Raw genomic sequence first — 19,088 nt, 5'->3', positions numbered from 1 at the left:
GGAGGTATTAGATGGGTGTCCTTTCTGAAGTCTTCACACACTCTGGCAAGCTGGACACACACACCCCAGGACCTCCACCCTAGACTGCAATCCAGATCCAAGAAGGTTAAAGCAAGAATGATTACCCTTCAGACTGGTGCTTGGTCCCTCTACACTCTGCAGACCAGGAGCTGAAGCTGCCATGTAGAGCTGGCTTGCTGTGCTGGCATCTCAGCGGCTTCTTGCCCCGGGGGGCAAAAGCCACTCACTCCCACTTACTGGGTCCGAAAGTCCAGACTGCACTGATCTCTCACTTTGTCCTTCATATCTATGTGTTGATAAATCTGGAAAGGGCCACAGATGCTGCTGATCTGGAGTCCCTCCAGCTGGTGGCTGGTCAGAACCCCCCTGTGGCTAAAGCCTAGACATTGTGCTGGACTCAGCTCCCAGAGTGGTGTGCTGGATTCCTGCCTGCCTGCCAGGCTGTCCTCACCTGGAGGTTAGCTTCTCTGTGTCATTTTGTGGGTTCTGAAGCTCCAAAGTTTGTTTAGAGTCCCCTTTTTACATGGATTGAGGAAGGTGAAAGCTGGAGCCGGGGGGAAGGTAGTGCTTCTACTCCACCATCTTAGCTCCACCTCCTCACTTAGGTAGGATTTATTCCAGGAGTAAAAGGATGGTTCAATCTTAGGAAAACCATCATTATAATTGATTATATTAACAATAAAACTATCAGAAATCATATGATTACCTCAATAGATGCAGAAAAGTCTTTTGAAAAAATACATCATCCATTCCTATTAAAAACACTAGAAAGTAAAGGAATAAATGGAGTCTTCCTTAAAATAAGAGGTAGCATCTTTTCAAAGACTTTATAAAGTATTATATATAATGAAGATAAACTAGAAGCATTTCCAAGAAGATCAGGAATGAAGCAAGGATGTCCACTATCACCCCTCTTATTCAATCCAGTACTAGAAATGTTAGCAGTAGCAATTAAAGAAGAAAAAAAAATTGAAGGTATCAAATTAGGCAAAGAAGAGTGTAAGCTATCACTCTTTGCAGATAATATGATGACATACATAGAGAATCCTAGAGAATCAAGTAAAACACTACTTGAGACAATAAATAAATTTGGCAAAGTTATAAGATATAAAATAAACCCAAATAAATCTTCAGCATTCTTATATATTTCTGAGGAAATCCAACAGCAAGAGATAGAAAGAGAAATCCCATTTAAAATTACTTGAGACATTCTAAAATATTTGGGAATATGCCTGCCAAAATAAATTCAGGATCAATATGAACACAACAACAAGACACTTTTCACACAAATAAAGTCACATCTAACTAGTTGGAAAAACATCAATTACTCATTGCTGGGTCAAGCTAATATAATAAAAATGACGATTTAACCTAAATTAAATTACATATTTAGTGTCATACCAATCAATCTACCAAAAAATACTTTATAGACTTAGAAAAATATTAACAACATACATTTGGAAGAACAAAAGGCCCAGAATATCAAGGAAATTAATGAAAATAAATGCTTAGGAAGGTGGTCTAGCCATACCAGGTTTTAATCTGTATTATAAACAGCAGTCTTTAAAACTACTTAGTATTGTCTGAGGAATAGAGTAGTGGATGAATGGAATAGATTGGGTACATGAGACTCAGCAGTCAATTACTTTAGTAATCTACTGTTTGATAAACCTAAAGATCCCAGTTTTAGGGATCAGAACTCACTATTTGACAAAAACTGCTGGGAAAACTGGAATACAGTATGGCAGAAACTGGACATAGACCATTATCTACCACCATATCAAAATCAATTCTAAATGGTGCATGATCTAGATACAAAGGCTGATACCATAATCAATCTTAGACAGCAAGTAATAATTTATCTGTCAGATTTATGGAGAAGGGGAGACATTGGGGCCAAACAAGAGTTAGAGAATGTTATAAAATGCACAATGGATAAACTTGATTACATTAATTTGAAAAGGTTCTGTACAAACAATGCCAATGAAACAAAGATTAAGAGGGAAGTGGGAAATTGGGAGAAATTTTTACAACCAGTGTTTTAGATCAAGGCTTCATTTTTAAATATACAGAGAATATAGTCAAATGCATAAGGATACAAGTAATTCCCAAATTGGTAAATGGTCAAAGATATGAACAGGCAATTTTCAGTGGTAGAAATTGAAGATACCTGTAAGCATATGAAAAAATGTTCTAAATCACCATTGATAAGAAAAATCCAAATCCAAACATCTCTGAGGTACCTCATCTCACTGGTCAGATTGGCTAAGATGACAAAGCAGAAAAATGACAAATGTTGAAGAAGATGTGGAAAAAATGGAACACTAATGTAATGTGGGTGGAGTTGTGAACTGATTCAACAATTCTGGAGAGCAATCTGGGACTATGCCCAAAGGCTATAAATAATTGCATATGCTTTGACCCAGTAATATCACTTCTATGATTGTATCACAAAGAGATCATAGAGGTGGGAAGAAATCCCGTATGTACAAAAATATGTATTGCAGCTCTTTTTTGGTGTCAAAGACTTGCATATTAAGGGAATGCCTATCAATGGTGAAATTGCTAAACAAGTTGTGATATATGAATGTAATGTAATACAATTGTGAAATAAAAAGCGAGGAGCAGACGGACTTCATATTTACTTGGAGAGACATATACAAACTGATGCTGAGTGAGAAGAGCCGAATGAGGAGAAATTTGTACACCATTACATTGTATGTGTGATGACCAGTTTTGATAGACTGGACTCTTTTTAGCAATGCAAGGCTGTAAGGCAACTCCAAAAGACTCATGATGGAAGGAGATGTCTACATTCAGAAAAAGAACTAGAAAAAAAAGAGTTTGAATGCAGACTGAAGCAAACTACCTGCTCTCTTTCTTTTTCTTTGTTACTTCTGTTTCCTCTTTCCCATTGTTCATTTCATCAGTTACAATCCTTCTTTACAGCCTGACTAATGTCGAATATAAAAATATTTGCAGTTTCCATACTTGATTGCATGCTGATATGGGGGATTGAGGGGGGTGATTTGATACTCAAGGGATTGTGAAACTGAATCTTGTAAACAAAAATTAAACAAACAAATTAATAAACACAAAAATGAAATAGGAGATATGAAGAATTTAAAAAATAACATAAATTGAGGTGGCTAAGTGGCGCAGTGAGTGAAGCGCTGGCCCTGGAGTCAGGAGGACCAGAGCTCAGTTCTGGGCCTCAGACACTTAACACCCACACAAGAAAACTAGCCTCATAACCTTAGGCAAGTTACTTAATCCCAATTGCCCTCCCAAAGGCAAAAAAGAAAATAACAAGAATGCAAATTAAAGAAGAAAACAAGAACACCAGTATGTACACTCCCATTAACATTATTTATAGGAAAGTGATATTTTTTTTAAGTGAAAAAAGAAATTGAACAATATATGCTTGTAATGCCTAAGTCTAATTGCTGAAAGAGCCTACAGAAATGCATATTTCTGCCTTTTCTGCAGAGACATAATTTGAGATAACTGAGTGGTACAAAAGATAGAACATTGGATTTAAATAAGCAAAATATCATTTATTTTTTATAAGACAATTCTGTGGAACCCTATTTGAGTCAGCTAAATATGGTCCGGACTAAATTTCCTTGAATGTAAAAGAAGGATCATAAGAGCACTTACCTCTGAGGGATGTTTTGAGGACAAAATGAGGTAATATTTATAAAGTGCTTTGAGAAACTGAATCTTAAACATTTTGTGAACCTTAATGGGCTTTGACAACATTAAGCAACATCATTGTTAAAATGGAAGAATATGGATATGGAATCTTCTACAAGCTTTCAAACTCAGTTAATATTTGAGTGTGGCCTATGTTTAGCATGTCAGTTATAACCTCTCTCAAAGATTTGTAGAAAAAATAAAGCCTGGCTAAAATCAGGGTACAGATTTTTTAAAGATTTGTTATCTTTGTTAGTGAAAAGAATATGTTCACTGATTAAAATATTACTCCATCAAAACATATGAATCCTTCAGCTGCATTTAAATGATTTTCGCTTATTAAACTAACTTCCTGAAGAGTCAAAGGCATTCATCTGATCCAGAGTTTCTTCATGGCATTTTTAACCTCTGTATTTCTCAGGGTATAGATCAAGGGGTTTAACATCGGAGTAACCAAAGTAACACATACAGCTACAGCTTTGTCTATCAGAAAAGTGACTACTGGTCTCACATACAAGAATATACAAGGAACAAAAAACAAGACCACCACAGTAAAGTGAGAGCTACAGGTAGAAAGGGCCTTTCTCCTTCCTTCTGAAGTGCCAACCTTCAGGGAAGAGAGGATAACTACATAGGAGGCAATTAATATGAGAAAGATTGACAGGCACATTATTCCACTATTAGCAATGACTAAAATGCCAAGAACTTGAGTGTCCATGCAGGCTAGTTTCAGCAATGGGAACAAGTCACACACAAAGTGATCGATAACATTAATGCCACAGAAGGGAAGATTTGCCATGAAAATGAGTTGTATGGTGGCATGTATGGAGCCCCCCATCCAGGATGCTACCACAAGTAGGTGGCAGAGACGAGGATTCATGATGACCATGTAGTGCAGGGGTTTACAGATGGCCACATAGCGGTCATAAGCCATGACCACAAGGAGAATCACTTCAGCACCAGCAAAAAGATGATCTAGAAAGAGCTGAGTCAGACAGCCTTGCAGAGAGATGATGGTCTTCTCATGGAGTAAATCCACAACCATTTTAGGGGCAACAACTGAAGAGTAGGTAGCGTCCACAATGGACAAGAAGGTTAGGAAAAAGTACATGGGTGATGTCAAAGTCTGGCTGGCTGTCACTGTTAAGACAATGAGCATGTTTCCAACAATTGTGATAATATATATGATCAAAAAAATGACGAAGAAAGTTTTTCGAAGCTCTGGACTTTGTGTGAGGCCTAGCAGAATGAATTCAGTTCCATTGCGTTTGTTCTCCATTTTGGTCAATCCTCTGACAGCTTCTTGATTTTAACAGTCTTATTGGTTCTTTCCCCTTTTATTCATGTCTTCCTCTATTGAGACCTTTCTATAACTCATCTAAAAAAAAATCCACTTCTTTTCATTTCAAATAGAATCAGTCACGAGTCTTCTGCATGAAACTGCTTATTCTGTTAGGAATCAGTTTTGTACAGTGGGAAGGAAGGGATACAACAACCTCAGTTCTAAGGAATGTGATTCACCTGCTTTTCATCTTAGAAGGAACTGGTGACAGTAAATTTCTTTCATATAACTTGTGTGTATGGAAATCAAGGAAGGGTTGAAATGGGTTAATATCATGTTTCTCAGTAATTACAATTCAACAGACAAATAAAATTCCTAGTTATGTTACAGCTACATATTGACATTTCAGATGAAATTTTAGAAAAGTTTAATGAGTAAATGTCTTTTAAGTCAAATGGAAAAAGGTGGTCTAGAGCTTCCCTGAGATAAGGGAGTAGGTAGAATAAAAATCTTGGGGTCAGGAAAACTTTCCAGCCCGGCTTCTGTCAATAGGACTCTGTGCAAATCTCTTAGCCTGTGATTATCTAGTTATCACTTTTAAGTCCAGAAGCTGCAAACCACTGAATTAACTGCATTGTTAGTGGGATCTTCCTTACTTGGAGCTTCTTGAATCCAACGAAATCATGTGTCTGGTTAAAAGGAAAGAAAAAGTTCAGTGAATATGAGTGATAAAAGCAAGATCTGATACTTTAAATTTCAGAAAATATTTTGCCAACAATGGAAAATTCAAACCTCAAAATAATTCTATAGGGTAAGTAATACAGACATCATTTCCATTTTACAGATGAAGCAGCTGAGACCCAGAGAAGTTAAATGATTAACTCTTGTTCACCCAGCTGGTAAATGTCAAAGGCAGAATTCAAACACAAGAATCCCGGCTCCAAGCTGAATTTTAATCATTAAGCTAGACAGTGGAAGATAGGAAGTCTTCTCAAGAAAGGTTACTTATTTAAAAGGAAATAATGATGCCTGGAAGAAATATTTCATTTTTAATTAAGAGTGAGGCCATTGTTGTAGTGGAAACACCATAAGATAAACTGCTTCCCAAAAGACTGCTAATACTCAATTGCATATGATAGTAATTTAACACCAACTCAGAGATGGTCAGTGCTCCTTTTAGCAAAAAATCCTAGATTTTTTGTCAAAGGGCCATTGGACATCCTCTCAATCAGCCCTATTTTTGTACAGATGAGCAAATTGAAGTGATCAGAGGCCAATATGTCACTCAAGTCCACACAAGTATCTAGCCTATGCTGGGAGTCATGTTCACATTGGCTGATGCTAAGTTCATCAGTGTGATCAACAATGGAAACTTTCAAAGGTACATCAAGGAATTTCATTATTCCACATTACTAGACTGAAATAAAAAAAACATGGACATTTATAGTCTCAAAATGTATTATCTTTCTATTTGAAATGTCCCACTCTTTTGCACTTCATGGTTAATGTTTGTTTCTCCCCATTTTCTCAGTAACTTAAGCTCTCAATCTTGTTGTCTTCCTCAATCCCTTACAAAAATCATCTCACACAGTTTATCAGCTGTCATATCTTATCCTCTACCTTCACCACAAATTCCAGATAGTTTTCCTTCTTTAAACCCATGTAGCCATCACCTTCCTACCAGCCCTCATCACCTCTCCCCTGGTCCATTAAAATAGCCTTCCAGTTAACCTTCCTGTCTAAAGTCTCTCCCTACACTCCATTATGCACCACTCTGCTGCCAAATTGATCTTCCCAAAATATCAGTCTAATTGGATAAAATAACTCCATCCCTACTTTGCATACAACTATACACAAAGCACAAACAATACACTTTTATTCTTTCTATTTTCTTTTAAGATCAAATATAAATTCTCCCAATTAACATTTAAATACTTTCATAACTTTGATGCGGCCTTTCTATTCTTCTAATACCTTCCATTCACTTTGCTACTCACTTATAGTGCCCTCCTTACTGTTTTTTCAAACATACCATCATGCTATTCCATTTTGAAATTATGGACCTTTAAAGTGGTGATCTTTCCCATATGAGTTTTTGCTCTCTTCACCACCATTTCTTAGTTTTTCTAGCTTCTAGACAGCTTAAGTTCCAATTTGTATAACAGGTCTTTCCATCATCCCCTGAAACCAGTTTCTATTCTATATCTCTATATACAAAATACTTAGATTTATATGTATATAGAACAATAAGTATTTAATATGTTACATAAACTTTACATAGATATGTATTATGAGCCTATTATAGGCTAAAAGAAGATGGCCTTATTCATGTCTGTATTTTACATATGATTCCCATATAATGGTATTTAATTATTTTATATTTTATTTACATATATGCATATGCATACACATGTACATGCATACTTACATACACTCATATGCCACTGGCATTTAACCTATTTAATCTTGTTCATATATTTTTTTTGTTTTTTTTTTTCTGGTAGAAAAGAAAGGAATTGATTTAAGACCATAGAAGAAAAGTCAATATTAGTAATACTCCACTAGGATGTGTTGTACATTTAAGTTATATGCCTGTCTGCCTCCATTTCATTCTGCCTCCTCATTATGTCCCATTCTCTACCACATCTCTTTCAGCCTCTTCTTCTTCCTTTCTTCCTTCTTTCCTTCCTTCTTTTTCCCTTCCTTTTTAAAAATCCTTCCTTCTTCCATGTCCATTTCTTCCCTTTCTTCCTTCCCTCCTTAATTTCCTCCTTTCCTTCTTCATTCCTACATCTCCCTCCATCCTGTCCTTACTTCTTATGTTATTCTGTTCATTCATTTCCTCATATGAAAATTTTATTTTCCTCCCTTCCACTTCCAACCCTTTATTTAATTATTTTTTTCAATCTAATATATTGGAGTAATTTCTTTTCCATTCCAATTGATAGCCATGCCTTGTCACATTCCCATCATGGAATAAGGCCACCACTTATACTTGCATGTTTTATACATATATTAGTTACAAGGCTGGAAGAAGGTCCTGGGTTCCCTGCATATATGTTATTTAACATATTTGATTTCTCTCCATTAAAAGGTATTTTTTTATTTGCACATTCTTACACAAATTATATTACCACATGGAAATGTTCTGATGTATTTGTCCTCTTCGAATTTAAAAAAAAAAGTAGATAAAATTTAGGTAGTGATTTAGTGGTTGTAATGCACTTTCCGTATGTTACCTCCTTGGATGCTAATAAGTAAAAAGACGAGAAAACTAAGTCAAAATAATTTAAATAATTTGCGTAAGATTACATAACTGGTACATATTTTAGGAATAAAAGCAGGTTTTCCTGACTTTGGGGTCAATATTTGATCCATGAAACAACATAGCAGTCATAAACCTCTAACATTAATAATCCATCTCTTTCAGAAGATGAATTCACTTTATTGAGAGAATTTTTTTAAAAGAAGAAATCTGCTCAATAATAGGCCATATTCTCTCTTTTTCTCTCATTTCTAGGAAATCTTGGAATTTTTACTCACCAAGGACAATACGTCTCTACCTGTACATTGATCTCAATGTCTCTGAAATCCTAGAGAAGCTTGAAATGGCAATTAACTTCTTATGTTAATTTTCAGCTGTCTTTATCAATTGCCAAGCCTCTCTTATAGTATAAAAATAACTTCATTTGTCTCTCTCATGGACCACAATTTACCAATCTTTATTTTTCCTTCCTGTAATCAGTCAACCTTTTATGTCAAATTGTGTTCTTTTGCTGTCTGATTTTTTTTATTTCTCTTCATACACCACAACACAAAGTAATCTGAGTTTTGACCAGCAAAGTTATCTGCAACCACTACTTCTTCATGACAAAGTTTTCTTAATTAGAGGTCTTTTTTCACTTTTCATAATGCTTAACTTGCATATTATGTGACTCTTAAATTAATAAACATCTCATAACTTAACTTACATGATACAGAACTCTCTGTGCCATTTGCCATTGATGATTTACCAGGCTCCTGGACATCCTCTCCTTCTTGTTTTTTGGTGATATTATTCTCCAGATACTATTTCTAATTGTCTGGCAATTCCTGAGGCTCCTTTGTTGGAACATAATTAATATACTACACCCCAACTGTTGATATCACCAAAAGGTCTCTTATTTATACATTTTCCTCTTTTCTTTATACTCATTCTCAGTAATATTTTTAGATTGCATAAGTCAAATTATCCTCTCTGTATAGATTACTCCGGAAAAATATTCATATAACATACATACTCATAAATACACCCACATATATGTAGTATGTATTTATATAAATGTGTATGTGTATGTAAATGTGTATATAGAGATCTAATTATAGAATGATATAGGTGGATAGATTATAGAAAGGTAGGTAGATAAATAGATAGAAAGTGGATAGGTAGGTAGATAGATAGATAGATAGATAGATAGATAGATAGACTGACCAATAGATAGATGTAAAAAGATACAGAAAAGATTTGTGTTTCCACACTTGGTCTGTTTCTTAAGTTTGAAGTCCACAATTGGATTTTTGTAACTAGATGTAATATTGACATCTCAGAACCAATTCAGACAAAAAGATCTCACCGAGCCCTCATTATTATGTTTTGCTGGTACCTCCTTCCCTGTAATCTCCCAGGGCCACAGCTTCAAGTGATTGTTCAATCAATACTACATAACTGATCAGTTGTTAAATCTTGCCTGTTCCAAATCCACATGATATCTTGTATCCAACCTTCCTCTCTATTCAATAGTCACTAAAATAGTTTCTCCTTGGAATATTAACATCATTCATCTGCTTTATTAATATTCCGTCCTAATTAGTGTATGAGCAGCTACGTGACTCACTGGATATTGTGCCTTCTTTGAGTGAGGAAGACTTATTTTCCTGAGTTTAAATCTGTCCTTACTGGATGTGTGACCTGTGGCAAGGCATTCCACATACTTTCTGCAGTGTCCTCATCTGTTAAATGAGATGGAGAAGGAAATGCTAAACCACTCCAGTATGTTTGCAGAGAAAACAGCAAAGGGAGTCACAAAGAGTTGTAGGCAACTGGAAAGAAAGAACAATAACACCTACTCAATTGGTCTACCTCCAATATCTCCCTGTACAATTTGTTTTTCTTCACTTAGTTGGCAAGTTTATATTCCTGTACTACAGATGACAGGGACAGTTCATGCAGTGGCCTTTTTTCAGAACCCCCAGTGAATACCAAAATAGCAAATACCTCATGGCCCTAAGATAAAATAGAAAACCCTTTTTTAAGCATTTAAAATACTTGAAAATCTATTTCCAACCAGAGTTTCCACGATCATTACAAAGTACTTCCAATCCTTGGCTCTATAATCCAGCCTCTCTGTCCCACTGACAAGGCACATTCAACTTACAGAATGACCAGTCAGGACATCCTACTTCTAATTCTGTTTTGCTGGCTCTGCCTCATACCTCAAATGCATTTCTTCTCCAATTCATTTTATTATCTTTAACTTCCTTCGAAGTTTCACTTGGGTTACTCCTTCTAAGAAGTCTCTTCTTATAGTCTTACTTGCTGATATCCCATCCCCTTCAAGATTATCTATAACTTTTATTTTTTTTGGAAGTATCTCTATATACCTGATTTTCTTTCTTATTCCTTTAAATTGTTTTCTCAAGAAATATATAGTGAAAGCAGGGGCACATGACCCATTTTGGCTGTTGAATGTATTTCAACATGTAATGTCCAACCCTGTGGTAGGGGAGGTTTTCTTTAAGTTAAGGACTATTTCATATGTATGTTTATATACTCAATTTCTATCAACATGCCTTATACTTAAGTTCTAAATAAATTTTTTATGAATGAATTAAAGATCATTTCAGAAGCAATGTAATAATGCTGGACTTTAAGTGAAAAAGACTAAAGTTTCTATCCTAACTCTATTTCTTAGTAGTTAAGTGACACCAGGTAAGTCATTTAATTTATTTGTCATAAGCAACACTTCAGTACTTATCAAAGTTGAATAACTATTCTGATTAAATGCCCAAGTGCCAAATTAATATTTATTCTACTTGCTCATATGATATACTGATACTGTACCTCTAAATAATAGTATAAAGTTATACAAATTGCTTTATATTTCCATACAAAATGTATATATGTGAATAAATATGAGAGATTCAAAGTTACCCAAAGTAAATTTCAAAAGATGCAATCATTGACAATGTTGTGAATCAGAATATGGGAGATTGTATCTTATCCTGTGCTTTTACAAAAACTATGGAATCCCAGAGAGAGGGAGAGCAGCAATAGACCAACAGAATATTTTAATTTCAGAATAAGAAGAACCTCAACATCCCAGAAGTCAAATGTGGACATTTGATTCTGAAACAATCTTCACTATTTTCAATCTGACAAAGGAATATCTAGTCTCTGCAAGTAGAATGAAGAGAACTACTGCTTTTCCTCCCCCTTCTCTTGCTCCGACTCTTCCTCCTTTTCTTCCTCTTCCCCTTCCTCTGTCTTTCTTTTCCTTATCCTATTCTCCTCTTCTTCCTCCTGCTCCTTGTCCTCCTCTACCACCATCTCCACCACCACCATCCTTGCTATTACTATGACAATGGCAATGACTGACATGACTTCAAAAAGTACTGCTACCATAACACTGCTACTCCCATAACCTCCCACTCATTACTCTTTTGTTTCTACTACTATGATTACATTGTAATTTTGTGAAAGTTCTCCTTAAATCAAACTGTCTAGAGCCAAACTCGACACTACAGATGACTTCTGACAAGGTCAGAATATAGTGTGAGTATCACCTCCCTATTCTTGGAAGCCAAATTTCTCTTGAGGCATCTCAAGATTTCATAAGTTTTTTATGGTTATGCTTTGGTATATAGTTGCCATTTTGAACTTTTAGTTTATTAAAATTACTAGTTTTTTTTAGAAAAAAACTATAATCTAACTTTGCCTCTTTTTGTCATGCATTTTTAAAGTTGATTTTAATTTATCACCCAAAGACAAGACTTTACTTTTAGCCCTGTAGAATTTGATCTTTTAAAATTCAGCCCATTGCTCTAGACTCTCCAGATAATTTTGTGTCCTCACTCTATGATCCTCTAACTATCCTAACTATTCTAAATTTAATATCATCTGAATATTTGATAACCTTTCCATCTGTACTTTATCTGAATCATGATGAATTTGCAAAATAACATAGCTTAAAACACAGAACCCTGGAGAAACCCACTTGATTTATATTCCCATGATGACATTGAAGAATTAAGAACACATCTTGATTACCACCACCCAACCAGGCATGGATCCATCTGAATGTATTATCATCGCTTATCTCCTCAAGAATATTGTGGGATAATTTATCAAAACTTTTTCTGAACTCGATAGGAACTAGAATAACACTATTTTCAAACTTCTGCTGCTCTATAGACTTACTGTTCCATAAAAATAGAAAATATTTTTCCATATTTCATGAAATTGAGCTACAGATTATCTGATTTGCCTTAGCTCTATGACAGTTTCTGATAGATTGTATAGTTCAATGTGGTAAATAGAATCTGATACTGGGTTTGGAACAAAAAATGTCTTACTCCCCATTTTCAAGCTTACAAGTTGTAAATCTTATGTTATGAGGAGAGCCATTTAGCCACTTTAGGCTTCAGTATCCTCATCTGTATTATATGAAGACGGGAAAGCTGTGCTCTATGTATATTTCAATCACAAGATTGATGATCCTATGAAATATCACTAATCAGGCATTAAAGACCCATGTCCCATAGGTTTTTCAATGTAACCTTTTAGAAATTCCTTTGTATTGGGTGATGTTCTTTTCTTAGATATTATTTTTATTTTCCTATTGGTACGTAACCCATTGTAACTAACAAACATACAGAAAAATCCATAGAAGGAAAATTATGAAACTACATTGGGAACATGTCAATTGCATGATGATCTGGAGGCTTGGTTATCAAATTCTCTGCACCCAAGAAGTCAGAATTGATTTCTCCTGAGCTATATGCTTGTGGAGAAATTACTTTCCTTCCAGATGAATGAGTGGTATTTTTTTTCCTATGTGATCATAACTTGCCATAAATCATGGATAAGTTTCTCCACAGGATTCCTACTTCCTCTCTTTGCAAATGATTGCTCATTATGTTTTATACTTGATTAGAATTCAGAATCCCACCTATTTTACTTCCTACTATTTTTACTTTGGATAAATCACTTGATTTCCCAGAACTTCAGTTCCTTACCTGGGAGGATGTTCAATTGGAAGATGTCTTTTCTCTCTTGCTTTTGTGACCAACTTACCTTTTGTAGGACTGGATAAAACAGGGCACTACTCCAGATGAAGGATTGAAGTGGCTGGTATAGAAACCCAAATATCTGATGTAACACCCCACCTAGAGCTTTGCAGAAGGTTTTGAATTATCTTATACCACTTAGAGAAGGGGGGGGGTGGGCAAAGGATAAAGAATATCAAGCATTTGGGAAATAATTTAAATACTGTTGAACGGACTTTTTAATAAATCATAGTTTAGCTTCATAAGGAACTCCTTTCCAGAAAGACAAGGGGTTAAGTCCATGTTCATTTTGTGATGAATGCAGAATGTCAGTGGCATCCAATAACTACCTTCTGGATTACAATAGCATTAAATATTATTGCATTATTTCAATGGTCTCCCATTGAAGATGTGTCTCCAGTGACTGTGGATTTAATCAGCATGATAGTGAGTTCACTTTTTCAGTGTGAGGTGAAGGACAAACAGCTGAGTCAGGTAAAGTTTGTAGTAGTAAGATTAAAAAAAATCAGCTCATAATTTACTCTTGCTAATTGGTGTTTATATCACCAAAGCAGGCAGTTGAATAAAATGCAGTGTCACCCATGAGATCATAGTGAAAAAATCAATCCAGTTTAGAGAATATAATGCTAATGTCACAATAGCAGAAGGGATGCTTTCTGTCCCAGCACAATCTGATCCCCACTGGAGAAGTCCATTTCTGAGCAAGGAACCACATACGGAATTCCATAGGGATGATTCTAAAGCTCCCTTTTGTCAATGTGTTCATAATGCCCAGAAGACAATCCCTAAACCTCACCTTTGCAGTAATATACCAAAAGTACTCCTGGATTTGCGGTCAGAGTTCATACCTTATGGAAGTTCTCTTTGATCATCTCATCTGTGTGGGCTCAACTATTCTCATTTATAGAATGAGAAAAAGCTTGTGATGGAAGGAAGATCTCTAAGGTCCCTTATGTTTCTAAATCCTATGAAGCTCCATCAATTTTATCTGATCAAGAACTTAGAATTTGAGGTAACAGGAAGCTTTGCATTGTCTTTTACAATTCAACCAACCTTATACAAAGGTAGAGAAGGTTTGTTTACTAATTTGAAAGTTGTAAAAATATCTTGTATCCTCTTTTCAGTTCCTACAACCATGCATCAACATGACTAACTCCTCCAGTGAGTATTATTTAATATTTTAAATAATACTAACAACCATAGATAATGGTTGTAATATTATAAACACATTAACCAGAGGAAACTTTAGAATAATCTCCATGGACTTCAATATTTGTGGCTCCTTGGTGGCAAAGACACTTTTCCAGTGGGAATCAGATTTTGCCCAGAGATTAAGAGAAGAGAATTGTTTTGCCAAAAATCACACAGAGTGTAGGGACACAACATCTTCAGATATTCATTTTTATCATCTTTTAAATTAACTCAAGTGTGAATGACTGGTATCAAATTAAAAAAAAAAACGTTGCACACAAAATAAGTATCATCCAAGCAATGGTTGAGTAAATTAAAAGAGAGGGCCATAAGAGTATCAAGAACTGTCTTCATAGAGAAGTTTGTTTTAGGCATTTCTGTAGACATGATTTGTTAAAAAGTTTCTTAAAATCCACTCTGTGTTAATATACAAGTGAACATCTTGTACCTGGATATCTGCTGGGGGATGGTGGGATAGGATCGAATGAAGCTAGTTGGCAGGAAATTTATTCATCACAACTTATTGCACTGGAAATAAGAAGCAGTGCAAATTTAAAAAGTGCTTATTGTACCACTTCCAATTGTCATGCAAAGAGAGACTCGTTAAATATTCATGGAGAAAATTTGCACCTCAGAAATTAGCAATCAATTCATGGGTTGATTTATAATTTTGTTCATTATGATTGATAATGAATATTAAACTTAAAAGTATATTCCTACTCTTTTTTTCTTCCTGAAAGCTCTTTTGTAAATATGTTATCATACCTCTCTTTCTTCTTAACTGTTGCTGAACTCAGCAGGAGTGAGCTAGAAGGCTTGGGGAATGAAGACACTCCCAGATTGGAGATCTGTACTTGGAGCCTCAACATCATCATCATAATCAACAGCGACATCTGCATCATGAGTCTCCTCCCCATCATCATCATCCCTTTCCTAGCCCTTCCTTATTTTTCCTTCCCATTTGTTATTTAGTTCCGGTTTCTATTGATTTCTCATATTGCAAATTGTTTACAAATTATCTCACCCATGAGAATATGAGCTTCTTGAGGGTTAGAATTGTCTTTTTGCCTTGGTTTCTATCCTCATCTATTAACTTGGTAGATTCATTGGGCTCTTCTTGAAATCTTACTAATACTCTTTTAAAGGCTGCCTTTTGACATGCAGTGTAAGTCATCTAGGGCCTAAAGTTCCCTTAGTCTAAAGGTAAAGCAGTCAAGTTCAGTAATTCTCTTTTCTCAAAAGTGAATCAAGCTTTGCAAGCAGAGAATATTTCCCCATAAATGGATCCAACTGCACAGATATCTAGAATCTCTCGCAGTATGTTTTTTTTTTTTTTCAGGGCATTTCTTTGACTTCCTATACCCTGTTTATTCTTTTCATTGCTTCAAGTTTAGTTAGGTTATAAGAGACTTTTAAAAATCATGCCAAATATGTTTTCTCTTTCAGTGAAGGTTTTACTGAAACAAATCCTATCTGCCAATCCAGAAAAGAGATGTCAATTAAATTTCAAAATGCAACAAACTCCATGGTCTCTAGATATAATGTATTGAATCCAAAGGGAAAAAAAAAACAAAAAAAAGGACTGAGGTAATATCCTCTTTCCTACTCAAAGGTTGTCATTCTGAAAAAAAAAGTTTCCCTTTTTTTAGCGACAGGAGATAATCATCGATTCACCAACACAAATGGAAAGAAAGATTCCAGGCACATAATAAGTGTTAAGTGATTGCTTATTGATTGTTAGAATCTGTGCTAATTAGTTTATTTTATTCACATACGATGGATGCAAAAAAAATGAGATTCAGAAATAGAGGAAAATTGGAAAGAGAGGATTTGAACCTGTATGCTACTGACTCTAAGTCCAGTCTCATCACGATACTATGCAACCTCTAAGGTGAACATAAAGAGATGATTCAGTGTATTGTGGGGTCAGGAACAGTGGAAACATTTTTTTAGTGTTAGAAGGGATATCAAGTGGAAGAGATAGAAGAAGGGCTAAATTTATTATATTTTTTTTCTCCAGAAGACTGTCCTGGGAGTGATAGATGGCAATCAGAATTAGACAAATGTAGGTTTTAAGTCAGAGAAAAGTGAAAGTAACAAATTCTGACTATAAAAGCTTTCTTTTTTTTTTTTTTTAAGGCAATCAGGGTTGAGTAACTTGCTCAAGGTTACACGGCCAGTTATTTCTGGGCCAGTTATTTCTGGGTGTGGTGCTGAGTATCTGAGCCCAGATTTGATCCAGGTCATCCAGACCCTGGAGCCAGTGCTCTTACTCGCTGAGCCACCTGGCCGCCCCTAAGCAATTGGGTTTAAGTAACTTGCTCAAGGTTACAGGGCCAGGTGTTTCTGGGTGGGTGCTAAGTGTCTGAGCCCGGGATTCGATCTCCAGGTCTTCTCAACACTGGAGCTGGTGCTCTTACTCGCTGTGCTACCTGGCCGCCCCTATAAAAGCTTTCTGATAAGGAAATGGAATGATTCAAGGGTGAGGATTCTCTATTCCCTTAGTATTATAAGTAGAAGTTTTCTCATCATGTGCAGAGCCTGCTAAAGAAGGGAGACAAATCACACTATGATTTGGCAAGCATTTATTAGGGTCCAAGTACATTCCTATGACTACAAAGTTTTCCAGGGATGCAAAGGTTAAACTTATACTGTTTGTAACAAAGATGTGAAAATGCCAGCATGACAACCAGCCTGTCAGTCATAAAGCACTTCAATTATTCCTGGCCCCTTTCTTTGAATACAAATAGAAGTAGAAAAAATGACAGTTCCTATAATTGAGGACCTTGTATTCTAATAAGGGAAATTAACACATAAACTGGAGCTGAAAAGTTGAGGTGAGGTACTCAGGTATGAGAGCATGATAAAGAAAGTCCAGTGGAGATGAGAGCTATAGAAGAACAGCCTGGGAGGCCATGAAGACCATTACTGATGGAGACCCCAGGATAGCATGAAGCAACTTCTGGAAAAGCCGCCTGCTGATGTTTGAATTAGGGGAAAAATATTAAGACATTAGGGATGGTATGGCCACTTAGGAGGGGTTTCACTGAGATATGCTTGAGAGGTGAAAGAATTTGTCAATCAATAGCTTTCTGCTTTAACTAGTCATTTTTGCTAAATAGCTTATAAGTGGATTCTATACAGATATAAAAATGTATGTGCTATTAGCACCATCTAAATTTTGTCTCAAGCCACATATGCCTTGTTTTAGTGGATGCTTTTAGTGGAACCCAGGTTGTGGTAGTCCTAGATGCAGAAGCAGCAGCAACAGTAGAAGAAATAGTAATAGTAGCGGCAGCAGCAGTAGTAGTAATATAGAGGAGGAAGAGGATGGCTAGCATTTACATAGTCTTTTGAGGTTTTCAAAGAACTTGGAGAATATTTCATTCTATGTTCCCAGCTACCTTGAGAAATGTTACAGTTTAGTCTTATCATTTGTCTCCAAATTTTCACAATTACATGAACATGCTTTGTTTTTCCTTTCTTTCTGACAAAGATAGTCTAGTGATTTGTCATTTCCTTCTTCATCTCATTTTTACAAATGAGGAACTGAGGCAAATAGGGTTAAGTGTCTTACCCAGGGTCCCACAACTAGTATGTATCTAAGACGAGATTTGAAATTATGAAGATGAATCCTCCTGTTTCCAAACCTGCTGCTCTATCCATTGTGGTAGGTGATATTGTTATCCCTATTTCGCAGATGAAACAAAGGCATGAAGTGCTTAGGTGATTGTCCAATTTCACTCACATGGTAAGTATATGAGTTTGGATTAAAATGACTCAGGTTATCTTATAGATCCAAGCTAATATTTTTGAAGCTAAGAATCCAAAAATGAGGACCAAAGGAAGAAATTATTCTTGTTACAACTGTCCCAAAAAGAAAGTACATAATCAAATTCCAAAGAAAATAAGGGGAGACACTGAGGCAAAGCAAAATCAAATACTTTTATCCAATGATGCAAATATATATTTTTACCCAATGTAATAATCTTCTGAGACATTTCCAATGATGTAATGAAATATATTGCTCCTACTAAATTGGAAAATATGGGGGGGAGTAAATGTTCAATTTTGGAGGAACTACTTAGGCAGGCACAATGCAACAATGGGGGTAAAATTGTAAATTGCTCAATCCATTTTGGAAAACAACTTAGAGTGATGCTAAAAAAAATTGTTAAACTATAAAACAACAAAATAAAATATAGATAACCTTTGGCCTAAAGCTTCTAGAAATAGATGTCTGCAAAAAAAGACAGTTATAGAGATTAAATCCAAATAAATAAAAGCATTCCTATATGCACCTCCATAATGACAAAGAATTAGTAAGGAGAGGGGTGTGTTATGGGAGTGTAAATTTTTAAGATCTTCCCTGCACCTAAGCTTAAGTGCACCTGGAGCCTTTTGTGGGAGGTTTGTTTTTCAAGAGATACTTTGTGATTGGGCAGTGGGTCAAGAGGATTGTTATATTCTCTGAGCCTGGAGAAAGCAATATAAACCTTGATGTGAGACTTTTGCGGGAGGCTCACTTTGAGAAATGTGGTGTGATTTGACCAGATGAGACTCTGGGCAGCCG

General features: G+C 35.7%; 1 protein-coding gene across 1 annotated transcript; it reads right to left on the bottom strand.

The window, feature by feature from the left end:
• Nucleotides 1-4,087: 4,087 nt before the first annotated feature.
• Nucleotides 4,088-4,996, bottom strand: LOC138163484 (olfactory receptor 4C6-like). Its single transcript, XM_069090943.1, has one exon. It carries the CDS (start codon nucleotides 4,994-4,996, stop codon nucleotides 4,088-4,090), a length of 909 nt encoding a protein of 302 aa, XP_068947044.1.
• Nucleotides 4,997-19,088: the final 14,092 nt, after the last annotated feature.

This window comes from Petaurus breviceps, unplaced genomic scaffold, assembly GCF_028583685.1.
Source record: "Petaurus breviceps papuanus isolate PSGF00001 unplaced genomic scaffold, PetGlider_PUasm1.0 188, whole genome shotgun sequence".
Taxonomy (NCBI): Eukaryota; Metazoa; Chordata; class Mammalia; order Diprotodontia; family Petauridae; genus Petaurus; species Petaurus breviceps.
The sequence above is the reverse complement of the archived record's forward strand: the minus strand, read 5'-3'. Positions and strand labels throughout refer to the sequence as shown.

Excerpts from the sequence above, each read along its gene's own strand:
- LOC138163484 (XM_069090943.1), bottom strand. The coding sequence starts at position 4,996 with ATGGAGAACAAACGCAATGGAACTGAATTCATTCTGCTAGGCCTCACA.